Source organism: Gobio gobio (genome assembly GCF_949357685.1).
Source record: "Gobio gobio genome assembly, chromosome: 2".
Taxonomy (NCBI): Eukaryota; Metazoa; Chordata; class Actinopteri; order Cypriniformes; family Gobionidae; genus Gobio; species Gobio gobio.
In genome coordinates, this window is record NC_137098.1 from 38,787,945 (window position 1) to 38,812,258 (window position 24,314).

Genomic DNA, 24,314 nt, shown 5'->3' on the forward strand with positions numbered 1-24,314 from the left:
ATCTCTTCCAGCAGCACCTGACCAATCAAGAATAGCACTTAACATTCTATTCATTTTTCTGTCTGTCTAATTTATTTATTAAAAAAAAAAAAAAAAAAAATCCTGTGTGTTCTGTTAGATTAACTGAGACTTGTTACAGCACTTGCATACTGTAGCCTCTGACTGTTGTAGTTGCTTCTATTGCTCTCATTTGTAAGTCGCTTTGGATAAAAGCGTCTGCTAAATGACTAAATGTAATGTAAATGTAGATGAACACAACGTTTATGAATTTTGAAGCCTACAGGCAGTCACCAGAAGAAAAAAGTGAACTACACCACGGTCCCACAACTTTAACGTCATCATCATTAAGCTTCCTCAGTTAACAACTTTCTCAGTTATCTAAAAACAGTGTTCGCACAAGGTGCTTAAAGTGCTTGAAGTACTTGACTTTTAGAAATTGAAGTCCTGGAAAACCTTGAAAACAGCCATAATTTTAAAAAAGAGCTTGAATTATTGAAAGGCAATTTCAGGAGTGTCCGAAATGCTAGCGTGAGACTCTTGGGCCAGTTGACGGAACTGTCTCGTGCCTGCTCGGGCCAGTGCTGCATCTTCGCGGATTTCCCACATCTCTCAGTACACGCGCAGAGCAGCAACACGCAAATACTCTTTCACATTCTCAGCTTGTACGGTCATATTCACACAAAAATGTCAAAATGCCTGTCTTGTTGAGTGTCATCGTAAACATAGTCGGTTATGTCTTAAGTGAACGTAACATGAAATTTGTCAGTCACCGCCAGTGTATTTGGTCATTTTCACAAGTTTCATGGCCCACAGAATATCTTTTGTGAATATCTGAACATGTAAGAACAGACCCTCTGTTTTATTCTAGCTTCATGCATTCTTTTTTTATCAACACTTAAATGTGATAAGTTTTATGAAAAAAAAAAACGGCAAAAAAAAAAACATTTTGAGTAGAAAGCTGAGAAAATCGCGTTTTTGAGACTCGTCTGGTTCAGATTCAGAACAATGACCAAAACTTACATGGAGTAGATCGAGTCCATCAACACCCCTAATGCATGCTCAGTCCTATAGCTCGTCCTGGGTCAACATTTCATTTAGTAACATTAGGCAGTTTTGATTTATATACTGTTGATAATCGCGTTATTTTTCATATACATCTGCTTAAATGAGATCGCTCGTTTCTGCTTCTTCTTCGCCTGTGTTTTGATCAGGAGATTATGTACTCGTTCAGGAGATGCGTAATAGCGCCCCTTACCGTATAACAGTGGAAACACGGAAATCTCGTCAATCAATGTCAGGGAAGCGTTCTGTAAAAAAATGGTTTTCTCATCAAAGACAAGATAACAAAAGAACGAGAAAAATCACTCGCTGTTCTTGACTGAATAACTGTAAAAAGGCTTAATCTATATTTTTACAGTTAAGACTATGAAGTTATATTTTATATTTGATTATTGTTTCTGTACCTGACAATCTAGTTTAGAGCTACATGAAAAACCTGAAAAGCACTGTTTATTTCATTTGTATGTTTGTTCTGTTGTATTTATTTGTGTTATTGCTCGGAATTGTATTATTTGTTCATCTTTTATTACTGAATGTCTTTAACAATATTTCAAATTTAAATGAGTTAGGCTAGTAGTTTTGGGAGTCATAACCTTATGTATTAAGGTTACATGGATCAAAAACAACTAAAATAGTAACTAGGCCTATTTTATTTTATTTATTACTTTTTTTGTGGTGGGGCCAGTTAAAGTTTTGGCAGGGCAAGTAAAAATTTGAATCACTGGCCTAACATTACTTGCCCACGTTTTAAGGGTGTGAACCTACACTGGTCTCACGGTTCGGTTCGATTACGATTATCATGCCTTCGATTCGGTTCAATATCGCGATGCATCACATACATGAGGATGCAGTGCATTGTCAATGCATTATAATTTTGTCAGTCAGTTATATGAACTGAACCTTTAATTTTACCTGCTTAAAGAAAACCCACTTCTTGAATGTATCAAACAAAACTCTGGCCACAGAAGACAACAGGAGCATTTAGAACAAATACACAATATACTAAAAGCCACTTCAGGAGGTGGTCTGGACCACATTACAGTAAAAGCTAAAGTCTAAATGCATCTAGTTGTTGAAACATTTTACTCCTCCCAACAATGCTAAAAAATACACGTGTGAGATTGTTATGGGCTAGCCTATATGACATGTTATAGCCAGATATGACAGCACTACTGAAGCACACAGCGCTACTGAATCACGCATCGCTGCAGACGAGCAGGCTTTTTAAGAACTCTAACGTTGATATAATTTGATCCATTTTTGGCTGAGCTGGGTCCACCTTGGCACTGACAGCTCACAATGAAAAAGGCTGACGTGTTTTATCAAGTTAAGTGGTATTATTACCCCTCGCACATTTGATTTGTGCGTGACATGATTTGCACAGCGCGTGTGTCCTCCAGGTCGTGCTTACCAGGTTGTTCATAAAAGCCGAAATGTGCCCAGATGTCGGCTTTTAAAGTAGTTGGAGCATTTTGAATTACTCTCACTCACGTCTCGCCTCCCTCTGCCATTGTATGCTACCGCTATAAAGCACGTACGAGACAAATGACGGCAGAAAAGAATCAGTACATTATAATCGGGTATGGTCTATTACTGAACCGATACCGAATCGTCCTCATCTGCATCGCGATGCATCGAAGAAACAATTTATTTCGACACCACGTTTCATTGTAGACAAGGTGCAAATCATTTTACGCAAGTCAAAATACTTAATGTATAAAGCTTACAAAACCAAAATGTAGCATACCTAAGAATGAAAGTTTATGCATTACAAAGATTAAATGGGGTCTGTGCACTGTTTTTCTCGCAGAAATAATTGCAGCAGTTTAATATTAGGGTTTTGAGGAATATTAATATTATACAATAACACACTATTGTACACACTCGGTGTACCCCCGGAAGAGCTAGAGGAGGTGTCTAGGGAGAGGGAAGTCTGGGCATCTCTGCTTAGACTGCTGCCCCCGCGACCCGGCCCTGGATAAAGCGGAAGAAGATGGATGGATGGATGGAATAACACACTATTACAGTGAACAGTTCAGGGTTTTTTCCTAAAAGGTCATGGACAGCAGTTAAAGCACCTTGATTAAAGAAGAACATGCAGATACTACATTTAAATGTCCCTATAAAATGTAGTTTCTTCTCTGTCTTTGTTTGCATTTTTTGTGGTAATTATGTTCCACGTTTCTGATGTCATGCCTCAAATCTCCCTAATTAAGTTCTGTAAATGCTGGATTTGTTCTCTTCAACATCTTGGTGTAATTTTAGCACACACCAGTAGCTACTCTATGTTGCCTTGATTATACAGGCCTAGGTATGTTTTTTTATTTATTTAACAAAACACCTGCCTTTAAAAATACAGATGGCCACAGTAGTTAGTGAAGTAAACTTAATAAAGTTTCTCCGTCAGTGTACCTGCTTCTGTTTGTGACTGTTTGATGTCTTTCATGTCTTTTTGTGCAGCATTGCCACCAGCAGCGCGGTGTCTAAAGAGCTGACCAGGCTCCTAAAGATCCCCGTGGACACGTACAATAACATCCTCACTGTGCTCCAGCTTAAGCACTTTCCACCGCTCTTCGAGTACTTCGATTATGAGTCACGCAAAAGCATGAGCTGCTACGTGCTGAGCAACATTCTGGAATACAACACCACCATAGTGGCCCAAGATCAGGTTTATATCACATTCTTTTACTTTTAGCAGACATGGCTGTTGGCTGATATTTCAAACAAAATCCCTATACAGTGATACTAGAAAGTTTGTGAGCCCTGCTAAGAATGTTTTGTATCTTTGCCCACAGTAAATTACATCGACTTACATTGCCGTACAAACGTTTGGGGTCTGTAAGAATTATTATTTTTATTTAAAAGAAGTCTCATGCTTACCAAGAATGCATTTGTTTGATCAAAAACACAGTAAAAAGAGAAATATTGTGACTGAACTTTCTGACCCCAAAGTTTTGAATAGTTGTGTACTTTGAGATCCTCATCTAAGTCCTTTCACAACATTTCTGTTGGGTTAATGTTGTTTAGTTTTTGCCCCATTTGTAGCACTTCTCCAATCATTTAATCAACTCAAAGTCTGGCACTTTAAACTCCACCTTTGAGTGCAATGGCCGCATTTCAAAATCCAATCAACAACACTGTTACACTCGGATGCATGCCACAATGCAGAAAAAAAGATATGTCGCTACTTCTGTTTCATCGCAACTATAAAACTTTTCCAGCTTGGTAAGCATTAATAACATCATTAATACAAATGACTAAGGCATGGCTTAACCAGAGTTTGATAGAGGAGATCGAGGTTTATGTTCTTTCAGTAGGACAGGCCTGCTAAACTCGCATCTGATATGTATCTCATTAGTTGAAACACTTGAGTTCAATTATGTCTTTAACAGATAATACTTAATTCTGTACTTCTCCAACAAAGATATTTACTCTTGGTTCTTTTTTATCTGTAAATAAGTGGAGAGAATACAATAATTTGTGTATGATCATCAGATTCCCTTTGTCTTAGATGAAGTTCTAGATGTCAGTCAAATGTATGCAGATATACAGGAAATTCTTAAGGGTTCACAAACTTTCTAATGCCATTTTGTCTGTCCTTTTTGAGAATATGAATATGTAACTGATATTTGAGTCATTTGCTCCTCTAATAGTAAGTGACTGACAGGTTCAAAGTATTTATTCTCGGTTTCCGCTATTGTTATTACGCTGTGAACCGTGGGTTTAGAGCACTGGAAAGGTTTTTGATTGCTTTTGACTTTTAATACCGTTTCATGCTAGCCCAGGGGGTTTCTCCACCTGTTTTTCAAAGGAGCATTGTTAATTCTCCCTAAAATCTGTGACTCCTGAGGGAAAGGTCAGCAATGACTCAGACCGGTCTGGCCATAGTGCCGAGGGAGGATTACATTGATATTTCTGTATTGGAGAATGTTGGAGCTGTTCTGGCCTTTTCTGGGGACAGTGCTAAAAAGCACATTATTTTCACCCACTAATTTGGTGAAAAGAGAGCACAAATTTAAATGGCTTCAAGTGGTTATGTAGTCAGTTTGATTTGGAACACAAAATTGCAAAAAATAATGACTGGATGAAGCCAAACATTGAATTATCCAGGTCTGTTCAAAATTGAGAGTGGTAGGATTTCAGTCGGACTACATCTACATTTACTTGATATTTAAAAAAAAAAGGTGCACTAAGTGTTTGCACTTTACAAGGTCAGTAGCTTTCTTATCTTTGCACATTAATATGGATAAGAGAAAGTATTTTAAAAATCAAAAAATATTCTTGCCCTATAATGCATCTAGACTTATTTACATACAGTACCTGAATTTAGATCTCTCTCTAAATTCCAGTCACTTTTGGTGTGTTTTAGGTCCACAGAATAGCATTCTGTTGTACACTGCTCATGGGGTTAAACAATTTGCATTTGAGGCATAATATCATGGCTCTTTCCTTACAGGTTGATGCAATCCTGAGCCTGGTGGCTACGCTGATCCAGGACCAGCCAGATCAGCCTGCTGAGGATCCTGACCCAGAGGACTTTGCAGAGGAACAGAGTTTAGTGGGCCGCTTCATTCATCTGCTGCATTCAGATGACCCTGACCAGCAGTATCTGGTACATGGTCTTTCCCCTCTTCCCCTCTCCTTTCATCATATGACAGAGAAGAGCGTTGTTAGGCTCCATTCAAAGAAGTCTAAAAATGCACTGCTGTCAAGTACTCCTTATTTGTGGGAAAAGTACAGCGTGCTTCTTTGATAATTTCACCAGTGCTGGATCCTCACAAGATATAATCCCCTTGATGGAACATCATAAGTAAATGACTGACAATGTCATAATTGTTTGACATCAGCCAGAACTGGTCTAATTAGCTCCCAGTGAAAGTTGTTTCAATCTGCATTCAGTCAGTTGATGTGGTCACCATGCTGCTTAATGAATTATTCAAATCGATTCATCTACTCTTTCTTTCGTTCCTCCCACAGATTTTAAACACTGCCAGGAAACACTTTGGCGCTGGGGGGAACCAGAGAATCCGACACACTCTTCCCCCGCTGGTGTTCGCTGCTTATCATCTGGCCTTCCGTTACAAAGAGAACTCCTCCTCGGTATGTCCCACATTCAACCACGGAGCATCCCATTCTGCCATGACAATACCTTTCTTCTGGCTACATAGCAACCTTTAGAGGCATCAAGACACTTTTATATTATATTAATATAACAATATTAACCATGATAAGAACACAAAAAGTAATTAAGAGAATGTACTGTGATTCAATCGAATGAAATGGCTATGATTAATGTCATGATTTCTGACCGTAAAAAAGTATAAATACGGTATTATTTTAATTTTTTTTGCATTAAACATATTAAACTAATATCTCTAATATAAACTAACAGCTCTAAGAAATGCATTTTGTAAATCTTTTCTGTGGTCCCCCAAGCATACTCTTTTGGGTCCCTGGACCTCAGTTTGAAATATTTTAGTGTTAGCATGTGGTGCATTTGGTTCTTTTTTGTACTTCGCTGTGGGGTAAAATGAAGTTTGAAATCCGCGAGTAGTGATAAGCTGTTAGCAAACATCAGATGCCGCCCACTCTGCTGAGAGCGACATTTAGATCAATATCTAAATATGTGCTGCTCGCTTTCCTTTTAATAAAATAAAGGCACAACAAAAATGACAGCGATAAGAAACCAGTGAAGAAAGCATCTGATCATATCAATGTGGATGTTTGCACAAGCTCTGCAATTCGGCACTCCAGTAAAGTCACTTTTTGTTTACAGTGGGGCAAAAAAGTATTTAGTCAGCCACCAATTGTGCAAGTTCTCCCACTTAAAAAGATGAGAGAGGCCTGTCATTTTCATCATAGGTACACTTCAACTAAGAGAGACAGAATGAGGAAAAAAAATCCAGAAAATCACATTGTCTGATTTTTAAAGCTACACTGTGTAACTTTTTTAGTTTATTCTTAACTAAAAACACTTAGTTCTTTCAAAAATAAATGTGCTCATTAATGTATATTTACTTATTTCAAGTAATAAAGTATTCCCGTAAGTTTATAATATGCCATTGAAAATTCATACGGTAATGGGTTCGAATGCGGGTCGCCATGTTGCCCCTCCATCTTGAAAGTACATCAGCCAAAGAAGGACATACCCGTGAATTCAAGCTTCGCTTTTCGCGTTTTAACACTCGATGGCACCGTGTCGAATGTGGACGAGGTCGAACTGGAAGCCATATTAATCTTGGACTAAATCGGCCACTGTAGGAGTTAAAACTAAATCGGAATTGAGAAGAAGAGAAACTAATTCACTGGATGGTCATATACCTTTTAACCGCTAGATGGGGGAAAATATCACACAGTGTAGCTTTAAAGAATTTATTTGCAAATTATGGTGGAAAATAAGTATTTGGTCAATAACAGAAGTTAATCTCAATTCTTTGTTATACCCTTTGTTGGCAATGACAGAGGTCAAAAGTTTTCCACAAGGTTTTTACACACTGTTGCTGGTAGTTTGGCCCATTCATCCATGCAGATCTCCTCTAGAGCAGTGATGTTTTGGGGCTGTCGCTGGGCAACACAGATTTTCAACTCCCTCCAAAGATTTTCTATGGGGTTGAGATCTGGAGACTGGCTAGGCCACTCCAGGACCTTGAAATGCTTCTTACGAAGCCACTCCTTCGTTGCCTGGACGGTGTGTTTGGGATCATTGTCATGCTGAAAGACCCAGCCACGTTTCATCTTCAATGCCCTTGCTGATGGAAGTTTTGAGTTTTCACTCAAAATCTCACGATACATGGCCCCATTCATTCTTTCCTTTACACGGATCGGTCGTCCTGGTCCCTTTGCATAAAAACAGCCCCAAAGCATGATGTTTCAACCCCCATGCTTCACAGTAGATATGGTGTTCTTTGGATGCAACTCAGTATTCTTTCTCCTCCAAACACGACAAGTTGTGTTTTTACCAAAAAAGTTCTATTTTGGTTTCATCTGACCATATGACATTCTCCCAATCCTCTTCTGGATCATCCAAATGCTCTCTAGCAAACTTCAGACGGGCCCGGACTGGCTTAAGCAGGGGGACACGTCTGGCACTGCAGGATTTGAGTCCCTGGCGGCGTAGTGTGTTACTGATGGTAGCATTCACTAGGTCCCCCTGTGTGGTTCTTGGATTTTTGCTCACCGTTCTTGTGATCATTTTGACCCCACAGGGTGAGATCTTGCGTGGAGCCCCAGATCGAGGGAGATTATCAGTGGTCTTGTATGTCTTCCATTTTCTAATAATTGCTCCCACAGTTGATTTCTTCACACCAAGCTGCTTACCGATTGCAGATTCAGTCTTCCCAGCCTGGTGCAGGTCTACAATTTTGTTTCTGGTGTCCTTTGACAGCTCTTTGGTCTTGGCCATAGTGGAGTTTGGAGTCTGACTGTTTGAGGTTGTGGACAGGTGTCTTTTATAGTGATAACGAGTTCAAACAGGTGCCATTAATACAGGTAACGAGTGGAGGACAGAGGAGCCTCTTAAAGAAGAAGTTACAGGTCTGTGAGAGCCAGAAATCTTGCTCTTTTGTAGGTGACCAAATACTTATTTCCCACCATAATTTGCAAATAAACTCTTTAAAAATCACACTTTCTGAATTTTTTTTTCTCTTTCTGTCTCTCATAGTTGAAGTGTACCTATAATGAAAATTACAGGCCTCTCTCATCTTGTTAAGTGGGAGAACTTGCACAATTGGTGGCTGACTAAATACTTTTTTGCCCCACTGTATATACCACTTTATACAAAAGATTGTTTTAAAGCAAGCAGCTTTACAGTATACACGTTTACTGTACACATACAATATACAGTATGAACATGAAATCTTTCACTTAGAATTACAACTTCATTTTCTACAACAAAGGGGCACTGGTGTTTTCATGTTTTTACTCACGGACGTCTGACCTTGAGGGACTGAACAGAAGAAGCCAGAACAGATTTGCATGTCAAAGAAAGTGGAGCCTCAGAGTACACCTACCTTTTATTTAATTCTGGAAAGTTTGCTGGTCCGAACTCCCGAAACAAACACAAAATGAACTTCGTTTTGGCCTGATTTTGTTCGAAATTAGGTCACACAAGTTCGTTCTTCAATTTCGCTTGAAGTATATATCAGGTCCTTCGCTCTTATAGAAAAAATGAACAGTAGTTCACTTTTGATTGGATGGGAATATTTTTTTATCAATATGACATTTCGTTTTTCTGTTTTTAGCTTATTTTTGTGCTCAGGTCAGCAGCTGACCAGATTTGGTAACAAAGCCACTGTATAAAACAGAGAGGAGAATTTGAGAGATTTTTTTTTTCTTCCATAAATTAAATGCTTTAATCCACACGGGGACTAATGAAATAATAATTATCATTAAATGAATGAACTATAAATGAATGAACTATAAATTGACTGTAATGACTGTAATTTATGGAAACTGACAAGCACCTTCTTACATTTTTGAAAAACAAGAAATCATAAAGTCATTTAAGATATATGAAGACAATCCAGTTTAATTGTCTTAAATTGAAAGCCTTTAAAGGATTGCATTTGGCCTCCATAGTGAGGAAATGAAATGAAATTTCCTTTCTCATGGAAGTATGGTTACACAAGCCTCATCTGTCATATTTTCACACTTAATGAAATGCACTCGCATTTGAATCACAGTTTATAATAGAAGATATTTTTTATATACATGTCAAATCTTTCTCCTCCACAGGATGATAAATGGGAAAAGAAATGTCAGAAGATTTTTTCATTCGCCCATCAGACCATCAGCGCTCTGATCAAAGCAGAGCTGGCAGAGTTACCCCTGAGGCTCTTTCTCCAGGGGGCTCTGGCGGCTGGAGAGATCGGCTTCGAGAACCACGAAACCGTTGCCTACGAGTTCATGTCTCAGGTAGAGAAGCATTTTGATTAAATGCCTGATCACTATCAAGATGGTTAACATGCATAGATTCTTTGTCCTTCCCTCTCATGTTCATTACCATTCACAATGATACAGTAATAACCTGAGAGACGAGATGAGAGACTAGATTAAAAAAAAATATTGCTTTGCACCAACTCAGACCCCAAAGCATTATTTCTAGAAAAGTGACTTTTCATTTTTGCGTGTGTGTCCCAAGGCGTTCTCTCTGTATGAAGACGAGATCAGCGACTCAAAGGCTCAGCTGGCCGCCATCACTCTGATCATTGGCACGTTTGAGCGTACGCGGTGCTTCAGCGAAGAGAACCACGAGCCCCTGCGTACCCAGTGCGCTCTGGCTGCCTCCAAACTGCTGAAGAAACCCGACCAGTGCCGTGCAGTCAGCATTTGTGCCCACCTTTTCTGGTCAGGACGCAACACTGACAAAGGTGGAGAAGAGGTTGGTCTACGTCTTCCACATTTTAAAGGGCCAGTGAAATCTGGTGTTCAGAAATTTTCATTTCTAATATTAGCAATTATTTTGTGACTGTGAATTAAACTGACCTTAAGTTGTAATTGGATTGCAGGTTATGCAAGTCTCATTGAATAGTCTTGAACAAAGTTATGATGTCACTACAAATTGGCACATAATGTTCACACGCTTGTTTTTTTTCCAATGGTGCCATAATCGTGGCTGTAGTCAGTGTCTGGTCACGAAAAAGGTTATTCTTACATAACCTGTTAGATTTTTTTTCAATTCACATTTATTTGTATAGCGCTTTTCACAATTCATATCGTTTCAAAGCAGCTTTAAAGAAAATGCATGTGTCTACATTACAATTTACAGTGATCTGTTATCAGAGGTGACCGTGTCAAGTTATGTATTTTAGAAATGTACATATACAAATCACATAGTTAGCTAACAATGTATAAATTTAAAGGCAGAAACAGTGAGCTCACTGAAGTAATGAATAAATGTTGTTAACAAATGATTAGGATATTTAGAAAATTTGCATTGGTGCATGTTGATTCAGAGTTTGCATTATCTGAAGTCCTGGCAGGAGTTGGAGTCCTCTTGAGTCATCTCTTCACAGGCTTTGGGTCATCTGAAGTCTGCATAAGAGGCTGGATACAAACTGGAGCTGAAGTAAATGGAAAATAATTATCGTAGTGCAGTTCATAACATTAAGCAAAGATAATCGTGGATCTGATAAATTGGAGTACAAGGTTATGAGTTGCATTTTGTGAATGCTTGGCTAAAGAGACGTGTCTTTAATCTAGATTTAAACTGGGAGAGTGAGGCTGAGCCCCGAACATTATCAGGAAGGCTATTTCAGAGTTTAGTAGCCAAATGCGAAAACGCCCTTCCTCCTTTAGTGGACTTCAATATCGTAGGTACTACCAAAAGCCCAGAGTTTTGTGACCTTAAAGAGCGTGATGGATTGTAGGGCGATAGAAGATCAGTTAAATACACAGGAGCTAAACCGTTTATGACCTTATAGGTCAGTAGCAATACTAAGACTGATACAGGACTTAAAGGAACACTCCACTTTTTTTGAAAATAGGCTCATTTTACAAGTCCCCTAGAGTTAAATAGTTGAGTTTTACATTTTTTGAATACATTCAGCCGATCTTTGTATCTGGCGGTAGCACTTTTAGCATAGCTTAGCATACATCATTGATTCTAAACAGTCCATTAGCATCTCGTTCAAAAAAATGACCAAAGACACTTTCAATATTTTTCCTATTTAAAACTTGACTCTTCTACAGTTAAATCGTGTGCTAAGACAAACTGAAAATTAAAAGTTGCGATTTTCTACACCTATATGGCTAGGAACTACTTTCTCATTCCTGCGTAATAGTCGCGGATCTTTGCGGCCGTACCATGGCTGCAGCGGCGCATTGATTCGTTGGTATTCTGTGAAACATGGTGGTAGTATACACCTTCGACTTACTATCACAGCCCTTTACAACACACAGAACCATGGCTAATCACACAGGTAAATCCACAACACAATTTGTCGGCTGCAAGCCTGAAACTTTCTCTGCAACTACACAAACTTAGTGCCGGTCACATTGAAAGTTACCTAGCTGGGGGCTACTTTCAGGCGCTGTAATATCATTGTGCTGCTGCTGCCATGGTACGGCCGCGAAGATCCGCGACTATTACGCAGGAATGAGAAAGTAGTTCCTAGCCATATAGGTGTAGAAAATCGCAACTTTTCATTTTCAGTTGGTCTTAGCACACGATGTAACTGTAGAAGAGTCAAGTTTTAAATAGGAAAAATATTGAAAGTGTCTTTGGTCATTTTTTGAATGAGATGCTAATGGACTGATCAGAATCAATAATGTATGCTAAGCTTAGGGCTGGGCAATTTTATCGATTCTGCGATATAAATCAATATTTTTCTCCCAAGAAAGTATCGATTTTTAAGCCGCGAGTATCGATACATAAGTCCCATTCAAATCCCCGTGTTTACCCCCATTTGCGTTGCAGGAAGAGCGATTTGGTCAGCCAGCCGCTAGTACCGCTGTAGAGCAAGTTACCCGTACTACTAACTTTACAAAAACGCCAACGTCTACCTCTTCTTGTTACGGAGTCAGAGCGAGGAGATTCAAAAAAATGGCGGCGAATATAAATCCAGCGCCTTCATGCTTAAAAGCAGATGTGTGGGAGCACTTTGGGTTTAAAAAGAAAGAAAGCGACGACTTCGACTCAGGGGTCAACAACATGAGTCGCCCGCAAGGACCACAGGAGTTGCCCGTGGGTCTGTTCTAAAAATAGCTCACCATAGCAGCTGCGTTCAGTCGCTTCCGTGTTCATTTAAGCGCAGGGCTCCAGACTGAAGCTGAATATATACTAGTGTCTGTAAATAATAAACTGCAAAATACTATTTAAATATTTCTCCTGCATGTTCTGCGTCTGTGTGGATGACGAGCGCCGCGCACACTCGCTCTTGTAGTCTCTGCCGACACGAACGCATAAACCTCACTTCATGAGAATTTACCGTTTCATTTGAGAAAACTGGGTGCGTCTCAATCTGCTCCTGGTTCAGTAGTCAGGGCACTGATCAGGACATGAGTCAATGGGCTGATCCCTGATCAGTGCCCTGACTAAACTAGGGAGCTGAATGACTGAGACGCGCACCCACTGTCATATCATCATGAACACAGACACTGGTAATCACGGCAACCCGTCAAAATAAAAGTTCGGTTTAACGTGAAGAGATTGACTACAGATTGTAGCCTACAGTAAATTTAGCTACGTCTCTATGTAATAATAATACGTCTCAACTAATAATAATAATTATGAAATAAATAATACTAATTATATAATTATTAATGGTTGCTTATTTTTCACTTGATCTTTCATTTATGAACAATGTTTACTTTTAAACAGCATACAGCCTTTACATGTTTATGTATTATTTACTTATGATTATCATCATATATAATAAAACATTTATTTAAAAAAAAAAAAGTGGTATTGTACCAACTACTGGAACTACTACTATACTCTTTCAGGTGTAAAACAGTTTGGATAGTTATTAATATGAGAATTATGATGCATTATTTAAGAGTTTTAAGTATTATATAACATGAGTAGCTCTCTTTGACTTTCTTTTTTAAAAAGTAGCTCTCAAATGAAAAAAGGTTGGAGACCTTTGACTTAGACAAAGCATCGCGATTGGTTTGCAAGCTTTGACACAAATGTGAAATACTCTGGAAATACCACCAAATGTCAGTGTCAAGCTAAAAAAGCTGTCAAAGAAACTGTTCAGAACAGGCCACTTGCTGCAATTTTTAAAACTCCATTGTTAATGGCAATACTGCACTTTATTTACTTTTCAAAGGCTTGTAAGCTACAGTTTGCACTGTTTCAATAAATGAAACTAATTTTCTCAACACCTCTTTGATTCTTTTTGTCCAGCATTTGCAAGCTGTAGACTCTCTGTCCCGTCAGAGACATATATTGTGTAATTGATGATTTTAGTTTTCAGTTCAGTTAATTCAATCCAAGTAAATGAAACCCTCACAAGATGTCACCAAAATCACTCTGTCCCCTTTAAATCTTTCAGAAAATGATGTAAGTGTATCGAATTATATCGAATCGTATCGCTGGCTGAATATCGTGATGTATATCGTATAGTGAGCTGAATATCGTGTATCGTATCGTATCGTGAGATTAGTGTATCGCTACAGCCCTAGCTAAGCTATGCTAAAAGTGCTACCGCCAGATACAAAGATCGGCTGAATGGATTCAAAAACTGTAAAACTCAACTATTTAACTCTAGGGGACTTGTAAAATGAGCCTATTTTCAAAAAAAGTGGAGTGTTCCTTTAATGGGTAACGAGTGTAGGGATGATAAAATTGGTGTTGTATGATCCTATTTTCTTGACCTGGCAGCTAGCAGCTGCATTTTGAACTAATTGTAGCTTGTTTATTGAGTAATCCAGTTTAGAGGTCATGTATGAACTAACTTTTCTGCATCATATAGCTATAGCTTAGCAATGTTCGGAATGAGGTGGAAGAAGGCTGTTTTTGTAGTTGCTGTCTAATAAAACATTTGGATCAGTCAGAATGATCATGTCTTGATGCGTCTCGACAGGTGTCGTTTGCACTTTTTGAAGCGTCTTTCCGTGCGATCTCTAAGTTATTGTGGGTGTTTTGACAATGAAATGTGCTATTTTATGTATGAAAATGACAGTGTGCTTTGGATTGGATATTTTTGTGTATTTGCTGTCATTTCTGAAGCTTGACGCTTTTCTAGAGGGTTTTTTTCATTTTCAAGACTGTAGGTGGAAGATGTTCTTCTGAGTCATTTGTATTGAGATGATAATTAAGGGTAAATTGCTCACAACTGTAAATGAATCTGTCATGGATTTTAGTGAAACTCAGTGATTCATTGTAGACGCAGCATTTTGTGTAGGCTGTACACAGTTGGTTCAGAATGTGACGTCATATCTGCCTGTGCATCTTGACCCCTCTTATACAAGTGGGAATTTTTCTGTATTTCAGCTCACTCTCAAAATCTCAAATCTCTGAAAATGTAAGGTTGTCTGTTTAGTTATAGAAGATTGTCATTCCTGTTAATACCCAAACTGTGTGACTGTTCAACATATTTATTCAACCTGGTCTCATAAGAAAACGTTCAGAAAATTCAGACACCAATTGGCCAAAATGTAAAAAACAAACAAAACAAAAACAATTACGAATCGTCTTGAAAGTGTCTAATCACTCTAAAACAGGACTGATAATTATTCTCTGCTGCTGTGTGAATGTAGCCAGTTGTTTCACAGTGAATGAATGTCGCAAACTTTACTATTCCTCTTAGCGATGTCAAATGTTCTGTGGATCCTTGTGTGTGGGCTGCTATGGGCATTTTTCCTTTTTTCATGACATTCTCATTCTGTTTATATTCATTCAATGTGTATTAATGTCTGCTCATGCTCACTTAATGGAGCAATACAGTATGTAGCATTGACAACAAGCATTTAAAATGGGTACTGCAGTGTAAATGTAAAATATGAGATGTTTCCTCCTTCACTCCTTCGTCCCCAGACTCTAATCTAACATAGCTTGCCAGTTTGTGGATATGCAACATAAACGAGTGCACTTGACTGTGGCCAACAACAAACCAATGAGGTCAGATACTGAGGATTGTTAGGTTGGGTAGAATCTGCCATCTCTGATCCAGTTTGTTTGCTGCTTTCCATGGCTGCCGCACACTGTGTTTGCCCGCCATCTGGCAACCCTGGGTGTCGAACTAGAGAGATAATTGGCAGTGTATACAGGATCTCACAGGCCAAAATAAAAACAGAAATTCCGGGCCGGTACGGACATTGTTTATTAGAATATACGGGTAGTAGCATTGGTTTTGGATAAGCCATTTCAAGCCAGTATTTCAACTTGGCATATTTTCTAAATCTCTGAAAACATATTATGTTTTTTTTTTTTTTTTTTTTTTTTTTTTTTTTTTTTTTTTTTTTTTACTTTCACTCCTTTAAAGCAGCTACAGTGTTTAGTTACTCCTGTTACTCAGGATTTGTGTATGGCTGTAAATAAAACATTGCGGCTTTTGTATCTCACTGCACACCATAATTTATCTCATGCTACTAGTTTAGCAACAGGGCAGTCTATTCCACTAATAGCACACAACATTCTTGGATTCAATCCTAATGATTTTTTTGTGTGCGTGTGTGGTGTGATTCATGCTGATACGTGACTAACTCCTGCATTGCACCAGTGTGCTGTTTTGCAGTGCATTGCAGTGGCTGTGATTTGATCATTGATCTTTATACTTTGCAGTATATATCCTCCATTTAAAGTTACCCTCTTATGCTATTTTAAAGGTTCATAATTTTGGTCTGGAGGTCTCCTTCAATAGGTTTACATGCATCCAAGGTCAAAACCACTTTAATTTTCACATAATATACATTGCAGTATCACCTTCTTTCTTAGTGTCTGAAACGGTTAGTTCAAAGATTCAGTCTCTCTAACCCCTCCTTTCCGAGAGCCTACTCTGCTCTGATTGGACAGATGGCTCAGTATGTTGTGATTTGGTTTACTGCTTACAGCGTGTCAGAAACAAAACAGCCATTACCATATCTCAATTTCAGCTTTCTTCAGCACTTGGTACACAATGAGATAAACGGTAACAGTGGCGTCGGTTTTGCGTGGGTATTCATCCTTTTGGAAGTGCATGTAAAGTGGATTTGCTTTCGCAGCACAGAAAACAGCATCTTCTCGACATGTCAAAAACATGAACCAAAGTCTTCCAGACCTCAGCTACAACTACAGTGTTTGAGGGCAGGTCAAATTAGACGCTCATTGCGGGCAGCCAATGAAGACCATAGGCTGGTACTATGCAGATGTGTTACGTAGTTATCGTGCAGGAAGTAAGACTGGAATTACTGACAACTTGTTTTAAGGCAGTTCAGAATCGGTTCTTTATTTTGGGAGATAATAACTACATTTATTGTGCACTTTGATCTTTGAAACTGGAATCCGAGAGCTTTCTGACCCACCTATAGACAGCAACGTTAATACCATTTTCAAGGCCCAGAAAGGTTGTAAAGGCATTGTTAAAATAGTCCATGTGACTACAGTGGTTCAAACTTAAAGGTGTCATGAACAGTTTTTTTATTTTATTTTATACTGTTGTCTGAGGTCAACTTATGACGTTTGCATGGTTTTTACATTCTAAAACATCATAATGAATAAGTAATAGGCTATTTTCTACCCTGGTTTTGAGGCTCTCTCCTGCAGGCTCTGATTTTATGGATGTGCCACACTGAAGACTTGGAAATAAACGCCCACGGCTAGAATAAGCTAAGATTTGCATATTTAAGGAGCTTCGGCTCCCCGCGAGTACACCGTGAGGGATTGTTTTGAAGCATGTGGGAAAACGGCAACCGGAATGATTCGTCCCACAGGGCTCGCATCTTTATCAAAGTTTATTTATTTAGTCTTTATCAAACAAACACAATGATTTATCTCTCATCCACCCGCGATTGATTGGAATGTTCTTTTTTTTACTTCGCCCGCCCGATCGGTGGGTGTAAGCGCAAACCGTACACACACGCGCGCCAAGTACGTTGCAGACTGCATGATCAAAACTTCCGCGATTTGTATTCTTCCTTCAAATATCAATTCAAGAGAGTGAAAAACGCACCTCGAGAACCACAAATAAAGGATTCTTCAGCCTTTGACAGCGTGCTACGGTATGTTAGACATGTACACAATCAATAGATCTATATCAAACGATCTGTAACAATGCAATAATATCACATATAATAAACATGTTTTACTCACATTAGTGTGTTGCTTCATTCATTCATGTAATCTCATCCTGTCTGCAAATCCAGTCTTGTTTACAAACAAATCCGTGATCAGAAATGAAGGAACAAACGCGCAAAGTCTATCTCCACGTGAGCTGGATATCCATTCAAAATAGTTCATCCATGCATTTATAATATTGGAATCCGAATGAAGCTTATGTGGTATGTTTAGAAATTCGATGCGGTTTAGCTCTCTCTGTAGGCTGTATCATGTTAGTGGCACGAGTCGGTGGGCGGGGCTACAGAATCAGGCGTTGTTCTTCTTCTGTTGAGGCGGTGCTTCACTACACTCTCACGTCATAGCCTGGCACATTCTGAGATCGATCGTTTGCTGGGCTGGTGTCAATAAAATTACCTTTTATATATCAAAAGCTCAAGGGAAAGTTGATTTCTCAATTCATCACCCCTTTAATGTTATGAAGAGATGAGAATACTTTTTGTGCTAAAAAAAAAATTGAAGGATATATTTTACTATTTCTCTTTGACGGATTTCTCTATCCGTCATCGTGTTAAACCCGCCAATAGCGCGCCAGGTGGATAAGCCAGTCTGTGATTGGTTCCGGCAAAAGTGTAACTGAAGCAGTAGAAATTAATCTACATGTTTCCAGACTGAGTTGCAGGGCGAAATCAAATCGCCGGCAGATCAGGCTGGGTTTACCCAGTCTACTTAAAAACTATAATTTCGTTATTTTACTAACCCAACTAATGACTCATCCGCACTTTCCAATAGGCACGCACTTTTCACAATCCGTTATGGAACTATTCAATTTTGATTTTGCATAGCCTATTGTTTTTTAAACGTTCATTCATGTAGTTCATATGACCACTTTGCAATATTTCAATAACATAATTTATTTTGTAGTCTATGCTATGCTTTGCACGACAAAACGTGAACTATGCTGATAATTATAAGTGAAATGTAAGTGTTTTTCCCATTTTCTTGTTCTTGATTTGTTGTTCTTTTGTGTTTTAATAAATGTGTTATCAGAATCACCTTCATTCTTTCATTTGATTTGACATTATGGCCAAGGCAAATTGTCTTTAAAGTATTAACCAGACAAAAGTTATTTGACATTTGCTGAAGTCTGGGTTTATCTTAAACTGCCGCTTCAGTGCAGTAGCCACAGAACAGCTGTGACAATGAGCAAGATTTCCTGAGACACTACAATAGGCTGCTAATAATTCATTAATAAGGACTGTTTTCTTGTACAAAATTAAATATTTTAATTTAAACGTACAGTGTAAGACATGTAAAAAAGACAAGTGGCTAACAATGTCCAGATCAATATTTGTGTAGCCTGCCTGACAGGGTATTTTCACAGACTAACACACGTCTGTGGCATAGACTACAGTAGCCTATTTAAAATAGCATATATGCATTAGTTATATTCTCAATTTAATTTACAGAGCAATCCCTGCAACGTTTTTAGGTTAACAATAGAAGAGACTGATTAGTGTGTGTCACAATCGCAAGACTCGCAAACGGGGGGCATGGCATCACGATGGTGGCAATATATCGGGCTTAACGATATATAGGTTGACGACTTTTCAACATAGCTTTACACATGAGGGTGCGTTGTATGCATCGTTTTTTTTTATGCAAAAAAATTACAATTTAATTTATGTTCTTGAGGGACAACATTCTCTGAGTGTAATTAAATGCAACATAAAATATATTTTACTTTGTAGAGAGGTAACAAAGTTAAGACTGAATCTGAATGTTTGTAACACTTTGCACCTTTATGCAAACCAATGTTTAAAATAAAAGCGCCTTTTGAATGACACCTTTCACCTCCCCATGACTTGCTCTGGTGTATATTATGAAGGTATGACATATGCAGGCTGTCAAGTGTATATTGTGAAAGTTCAGTGTATAGTGCAATATAACTGACATTATTCTTCCTGCAGTGATCAGTAATAATACATCAGCCCCCCTTGAAAAGATGCTTAATGCAGGGAACCTGATGTGGCAGTTGTGCTTATTTTCTTTTAGTAGATCAATTTTATTTTAGATCAATAGAAAATGTTAGTGTGACTCATAAATGCATGTGAAGAGAGAGGATCATGCTGTTTTCCCTCTCTCTCAACTCCGCAGCATGTTGTTGGGAGGTATGTGTTGCCCCTAACAACAGAGCTTCCCAAACCAATTTGTAACCCCATATGCTGAAGCATGGTGCTTTTGTCAAGATAAAATGGAATAATTTAAGGCTGTTCACCGCAGTCAGTACTGAAATCTTTTTTTTTTTCTTCTGTTGTCAGATCCGTGATGGGCGGAGGGTGATGGAATGCTTGAAGAAGGCTCTGAAAATCGCTAACCAGTGCATGGACCCGTCCTTGCAAGTTCAGCTCTTCATCGAGATCCTCAACAGATACATCTGCTTCTATGAGCGAGAGAATGATGCGGTATGACCAGAGATGCCCTTTCACACTTGATCATTCTTCTTACCTCTTATTACTTGCTGTCTTTAAACCTGTTGCCTTTGCTCCGTCTCTCAGTCTCTCACTCATTCGCACTTTCCCTCTCCGTGCTCCACATTTTTGTCTGGCGCAAGCAGCGCTAGATTATACCTAACTCTCAGTCATCTGAGAGGAAGCATCTGTATCCATGTTCAATTTGGGGAGATTGAGTCAGGACTTGCAGGAGCACATCGGGGGCACAGGGCAGCTAGGGCTAAGAGGAAGCACAATCAAACACGCACGCAGTTAAAGTCAAGGTGTGCCTATCAGACAGCAGACTTATTACCGAGGTCGCTCTTGACATCTGAGCTTTGTCCAAGGACAAGGGCCTCTTTAAATGTGGAAATAAATGGGAGAGACAAAACAAAAACACATTCCCACGCTGCATTTCATTGACACATTACCTGTAAATGTTTGTTCCATCATTATTGTGTATAATGGAGAACAGCATTGGGTACGGTTAAATGATCGTTACATGTGTTTGTGTGATAATGTACAACCGGGCATCAGAAATCAAATGCTTCCTATAAATCCATAGAGGTTGACACCAAAGTTATTTTTGTGTGTTTATGTGTCTCTCTCTGGCTGAATTTACCTGAGATACTTGTCTTGGTAAATTGCTCTCAGTGCTTACAGTAAGTGCTTTAGTGCTTGGCACAGCTTTTACAACATGTCTGCGCTGAGAGCTAGCTCGCTCGCATTTATAGAATCAAGAAATGCATGGCCATTATAATCAATAGGACTGTCTATACTGCAAATTCTGTTTTTGTCCTCCAATTTTCTATAGATCTATCTATATACACTACCATAAGTAAGATTTTTGAAAGAAATGTCGTGTTCCCCGAGGCTGCATTTATTTAATCAAAATTACTGTAAAAACAGTAATACTTTTGTTTAAATACATACAGCCTTGGTGAACATAAGAAACGACTTATACAATATATTTTCAAATCGACTTTATTCCTGTGATGGCAAAGCTGAATTTTCAGCAGCCATTACTCCAGCAGCCATTACGCTGAGTTTTGTTGGTGGCCATGATGTTGTGGCCCTCCTCCCCAGGGGTTCAGGAAAAGTTTGATTTTCCAGCTCGCTCCGTTAGTGGTGAAGGAGTTGGCTGAAGCCCCGGTAAGTTCATTGTTTCTTGTGAGGTCGGAAGGTATTGTCATCATTTACAGGGGCTAGTCAGTGATTGTATTGTCGTCCATCTCCCACCACCCGTGTAAAAATCCCCGGCCGAATTACCTACTGTTTTAGACAAACACCAAGGTCTTGTGATACTTTAATTGCTGTCCGAATCCACATCTCTGAGTTTTCAAGAATATATCACTTCAAAATTCACTGTTTATATTCTTTTTGACCACTGCAGAGCACCGTGCGGTTGAGCTTCGCTGTAATTTGGATGCATTTTTAGACTTATATTGCTCTTGCAAATTCTTGCCAGCATTTAAAGAAATACATTTCATCACCGCTCAAAAAATAAAAAGAAGAAAAGCACGTAAACATTTGAATTGGGCCGTATTTGAATTACGGCAGCATTTATTCTTATCATACCAAGCATATGACATTTTATTTACAGCATACTATCATGTCACGGACCACGTGAGCAGCGTGTTCCCGATCACAAAACTTACAAAACCCTCCACTGTGAATAAATCACAATCCGAATGCACAAGTTTTAGGTTTTTTCTCTGAGGTGGCGTGCACAATCTGCACAGTTATTTTTACGGACTTCCATGTGAGAAACAGAGGCGAATGGCCAGACGTTAGCGATTGGTTATGGCAGATCCAGAGTGTCTCTGGGCAGATTCAATAGTTCAGAGTACCCGCCTTCAAGGAAGTAAACGCTTGTCAATGGAGAGTGGCCAGACTCTCTGTACAAATGAAATGTACGAGAGTCTGGTAAGGCCAGGCTAGTGTTGATGGACTCAATCTACTACTCCATCTATGTTTTTTTTTTCTCAGCTTTTTGCTCAAAATGTCTTTTTTTTTCAAATTAAACTTACTTACAATGAATGCATTAAGCCTCTATAGTATTAGTGTGTATAGAGGGTTTTTTTTTAAGCACATGGTCTGTTCTTTCTTTTGATATATTGCATGTTCAGATATTCATACAGCAACATATTCTGGGGGCCATGACAATTTTGTGAAAATGATCAAAAACACAATGACTGGTAACTTCAAAAAATACATAAAAAACGCTGGCGGGGAAAGAGTTAAGATCTCACACTTTGTTTCTAAGAAAAACTCTTCACACTGTCTTTGTTCATTACTTTCTGTCTCTGTGATTTTTGTCTGCATAAATCCAGATCAGCCTGGATTTACACAGTCTGTTTGTGTCTGTGGGTTTGTCTTACAGGTGACAGTCCAAGTCCTGAATCAGCTGATCCAGAAGATCCGTGAGGATCTCCCAAACCTGGAGGCCAGCGAGGAGACTGAGCAGATTAACAAACACTTCCACAATACACTGGAGCACCTGCGTCTGCAGAGAGAGTCGCCCGAGTCCGAAGGACCTGCTTATGAAGGGCTGGTTCTGTAGGAGCCTCACACATCTACATTTATATTTGTGTACACATGCATAGAGAGATATATGTATATGCCCACATGTGCACACCAGGGTATTCCAGCCAGGGGAAAAACAAAGCCAAACCCACCTGCCTCTCTTACCCATTCCTCTTACTGCTCATACTTTCTGTCTGTTGTTTTTGTCCTCTGCCTGTCTTATTCTCTCTCTCCCTCCTTCCTCTTTCTCATTTCATGAGGCGTTTTCTTGTGAATTCCTTAGAGAACAGTGTATGCACTGCACTCCTACTCTGCGCTTCCTTCAGACTACCATTCCCTCTTGATACTATTGTTGCCATACAAATGAGCAAGAATAAAAACTATATTTAAGAGAGAGAGAGTGAAAAAAACAACTTTTAATGTTGCTACACCTCTTCCGTGCCCCGCCGGCCAAACTGGAGAAAAAAAGGCAGAGCTTTGAGCCATGCATTGTTACGGTCTTTGTTTAGAGGACCTACACTTGATTCTACTTCGTTTTTTCAGCATTAATATTTTAAACGCCATGCTGAATTTAAAGACATTTGTATAACTAATGAATAGTCTTGTTTCTCACCCTTTTACTTTACAGCAGACACTTTGGCGGAGTGGGACAGTGTGTTGACTAATACGTGGAATGGGTGAACATGTGTATAGACTCTATTAATGAATGAGTAGCTGTGGCTGTGAATCGAAACAAAGTCAGAAGCCTTCTCTTGCATCTTGTCTACTTTTTTTGAATTATGATTCCCCCTCCCTACATATATTGTATGTATAATCTAATTGTAAATCAGTTGCAACAAAATATCATTGATTTCATGGCATTTGCACAAATAAAAAATGATATTAACCCCACAGGCCTGTAGAAGTACTATTTCATATAATTAAAGTCACTTTGACAGCAGAAATAGCTGCCGATGTTTTCATATTTTGACATATCCGAATATAACGGAATTTCGATGGATGTTGCACTCAAAAATGAATGCAGGCTTCTAGTTGATTGTGGAAAGGCAGTTTTTAAGTGGACTAAATTATTAGATAAGTCCACCATACGTCACCAGATAGAAGTCTGTCGATTTAAAGTCTGGTGAAAATCAAGTTTTTAATGTTGTTTATATGTCTATGCTGTGTTTTAAATATGCTTTAAAAGAACACGCCACTATTTTTGAAAATAGGCTCATTTTCCAACTCCCCTAGAGCAGGGTTCCCACGCTTCTTGAAAGTCCTTGAATTTCAGACACATGGATTCAAGGCCTGGAAAGTACTTGAAAACAAACATGGGTCCTTGAAAGTGCTTGAATTAAGCCTGAACTACATTTTGTTAGAGTAGCATGGTGCTATTACAAAAATTGGCCTTTATGCGCTGCCAAAGCGAGAAAAAAACAGCGCTACTGATTTGGGAGGAAGCGGGAAAAACTTGAAAAAATGCTGTGTGAGCGGATGGATCGTGATCACATGCGGGCCGCTCTGCATAATGAGCACATAACATGGAGCTTTTAGTG

General features: G+C 38.9%; 1 protein-coding gene across 2 annotated transcripts in view; it reads left to right on the forward strand.

Moving 5' to 3' along the window:
• vps35 (VPS35 retromer complex component) overlaps nt 1–23,717 on the forward strand; it is a 44,089-nt gene extending 20,372 nt beyond the window's left edge. The window contains exons 11-18 of one of the 2 annotated variants that reach the window (XR_013816103.1): nt 3,520–3,727; nt 5,516–5,671; nt 6,037–6,159; nt 9,793–9,972; nt 10,199–10,438; nt 20,080–20,223; nt 22,634–23,067; nt 23,430–23,666. Coding sequence is in view for 1 of the 2 variants with exons in the window: in XM_079811144.1 (XP_079667270.1) it covers nt 3,520–3,727; nt 5,516–5,671; nt 6,037–6,159; nt 9,793–9,972; nt 10,199–10,438; nt 20,080–20,223; nt 22,634–22,813 (1,231 nt within the window). In the remaining variant the exon portion in view is untranslated. Of the gene's footprint in view, nt 1–3,519; nt 3,728–5,515; nt 5,672–6,036; nt 6,160–9,792; nt 9,973–10,198; nt 10,439–20,079; nt 20,224–22,633 lie in introns of both variants that reach the window. The other variant, XM_079811144.1, reaches the window with a different exon arrangement.
• The last annotated feature ends 597 nt before the right edge of the window (nt 23,718–24,314 follow it).